General features: G+C 63.6%; 1 protein-coding gene across 1 annotated transcript in view; it reads right to left on the bottom strand.

Moving 5' to 3' along the window:
• Nucleotides 1-2: 2 nt before the first annotated feature.
• Nucleotides 3-2,119, bottom strand: part of LOC109532575 (potassium voltage-gated channel subfamily A member 5) — a gene marked incomplete at its 3' end in the record, with an annotated part of 4,637 nt that continues 2,520 nt past the window's right edge. The window contains exons 2-3 of the mRNA XM_019897457.1: nt 1,462-2,097; nt 3-869 (exon numbers count right to left, since the gene is read on the bottom strand). Coding sequence (XP_019753016.1) covers nt 3-869; nt 1,462-2,097 — 1,503 coding nt within the window. The remainder of the gene's footprint in view (nt 870-1,461; nt 2,098-2,119) is intronic.

The raw sequence follows: 2,119 nt of genomic DNA, 5'->3' as shown, positions 1-2,119 counted from the left end.
GCGGCCCCCGCCGCGGCCTTGGCCTGGGGGGCCGCCGGCTCGTCCTTGAGCGAGGACTGGTCCTGGTCGGTCTCGCGGTGGTAGAAGTAGTTGAAGTTGGAGACGATGACGGGCACGGGCAGCGCGATGGTCAGCACGCCGGCGATGGCGCACAGCGAGCCCACGATCTTGCCGCCCACCGTGACGGGGCGCATGTCGCCGTAGCCCACCGTGGTCATGGTGACCACGGCCCACCAGAAGGCGTCGGGGATGCTGGAGAAGTGCGACTCGGGCTCGTCGGCCTCGGCGAAGTAGACGGCGCTGGAGAAGAGGATGACGCCGATGAAGAGGAAGAAGATGAGCAGGCCCAGCTCCCGCATGCTGGCCTTGAGCGTCTGGCCCAGGATCTGCAGCCCCTTGGAGTGGCGCGACAGCTTGAAGATGCGGAAGACGCGCACCAGCCGGATGACGCGCAGGATGGCCAGCGACATGGCCTGCTGGCCGTTGGGGTGCTCCTGGCCCTGCTCGGCCAGCTCGGTGCCCAGCGTGATGAAGTAGGGCATGATGGACATGATGTCGATGATGTTCATCACCGTCTTGGAGAACTCGGACTTGCTGGGGCAGGCGAAGAAGCGCACGAAGAGCTCGAAGGTGAACCAGATGACGCAGGTGGTCTCGATGATGAAGAAGGGGTCGCTGAAGGTCAGCGAGGGCCGGGCCGCCGTGCCGTTGTCCGGCCGGCCGCCGGCCGGCAGCTCGCGCTCGTCGCGGAACTCGGGCAGCGTCTCCAGGCAGAAGGTGATGATGGAGATGGTGATGACCAGCACCGACACGATGGCGATGCCGCGCGCCGGGCTCGAGCTCTCCGGGTACTCGAAGATCAGCCACACCTGCCGACGCACGCCGCCGCCGCCGTTAGTCGCAAGCATTCCGTCGCGCTCGCCGCTCGAACCGCGGTCTTCCCCTTGATCGCCGCGCACGCGCACCCGTATTATCCCCCTTTTGGCGCGTGACGAAAACGTTTCCGTGAGTGACTTGCGCTTCTGCGCGTCGAACAACGAGGGCACGCTGGTTCCTACCGCTCTTTGTTTTGGTGCGTGAGTACGAGGACTAGATTTGTTTGTTTGTTTTTTTCTCCAGTCTCCACCACCGCCTTCCGCACCTCTCGCAGAACAACAACCGGCGGTCGCGATGGGCGCCGGGAGCTTCGTAAGAAAGTGGCCGATGTCGCCCGCAAAGATTTGCTTGGGGGGAAAAAAAGCCTCCCTGGCCTCCGGGTAAGCCAATTCCGTAGCATCGAGGACGCGTTTTGGGGAGGGCACGGTTCTTTGAGACGTGGGCTTTCCCCGCAGATTTGCGCTGAGCGCGTCGAATCTTTCGAGGCGAAAAAGATAGCCCGGCGCGTGGGCCGCTTCTGCCGGGCTATCTTTTTCGATCGTCTTCGGTCGATACGGCGGTTCGGAACGGCTGCCGGACACCAACCTGCTTCTGGAACTCGTTTCGCGGCAGCGGCTTCTCCTCCTCCTTGATGAATCCCTCGTCCTCGCGGAAGCGCTCCATGGCCTCCTCGCCCAGCTGGTAGAAGCGGATCTCGTCGGCGAAGACGTCGATGGACACGTTGACGGGCCTGCGGATCTTGCCGCCCGACTGGTAGAAGTAGAGGATGCCGTCGAAGCTGGGACGGTTGCGGTCGAAGAAGTACTCGTTGCGCAGCGGGTCGAAGTACTTGATCCTCTTGGCGGGGTCGCCCAGCAGAGTGTCGGGGAACTGGTTGAGGGTGCCCAGCTGCGTCTCGTAGCGCAGGCCGGCGATGTTGATGAGCACCCGCTCGTTGCTGTCCGAGTCCAAATCCAGGTCCAGGAGCTCGTCGTCGAAGACGTGCGGGCTGTGGTCGGCGCGCAGCAGCGCGTCCATGGCGTTCTCGCTGCAGCTCAGCGCGCTGTTCATGTCGTTGATCTTCCACGCGGGAGGATGAGGAGGAGGAGGATGAGGATGCTGCTGCTGATGATGAAGAGGAGCGTTCACTTCTTTGCCCAAGTCGTCCATGAGCGCCGAGTGCTGCTGCTGCTGCTGCGCGTTGTTGGCGCCTCCGTTCTCCTGCAGGTTCACCAGAGCCACCTCCATGGCCGCGCCGTTGGGC

The sequence above is a fragment of the Hippocampus comes genome, unplaced genomic scaffold (genome assembly GCF_001891065.2).
Source record: "Hippocampus comes isolate QL1 unplaced genomic scaffold, H_comes_QL1_v1.1 scaffold81, whole genome shotgun sequence".
Classification (NCBI taxonomy): domain Eukaryota; kingdom Metazoa; phylum Chordata; class Actinopteri; order Syngnathiformes; family Syngnathidae; genus Hippocampus; species Hippocampus comes.
Note: the sequence above shows the minus strand (reverse complement) of the source record. Positions and strands in the feature narration are given on the sequence as shown.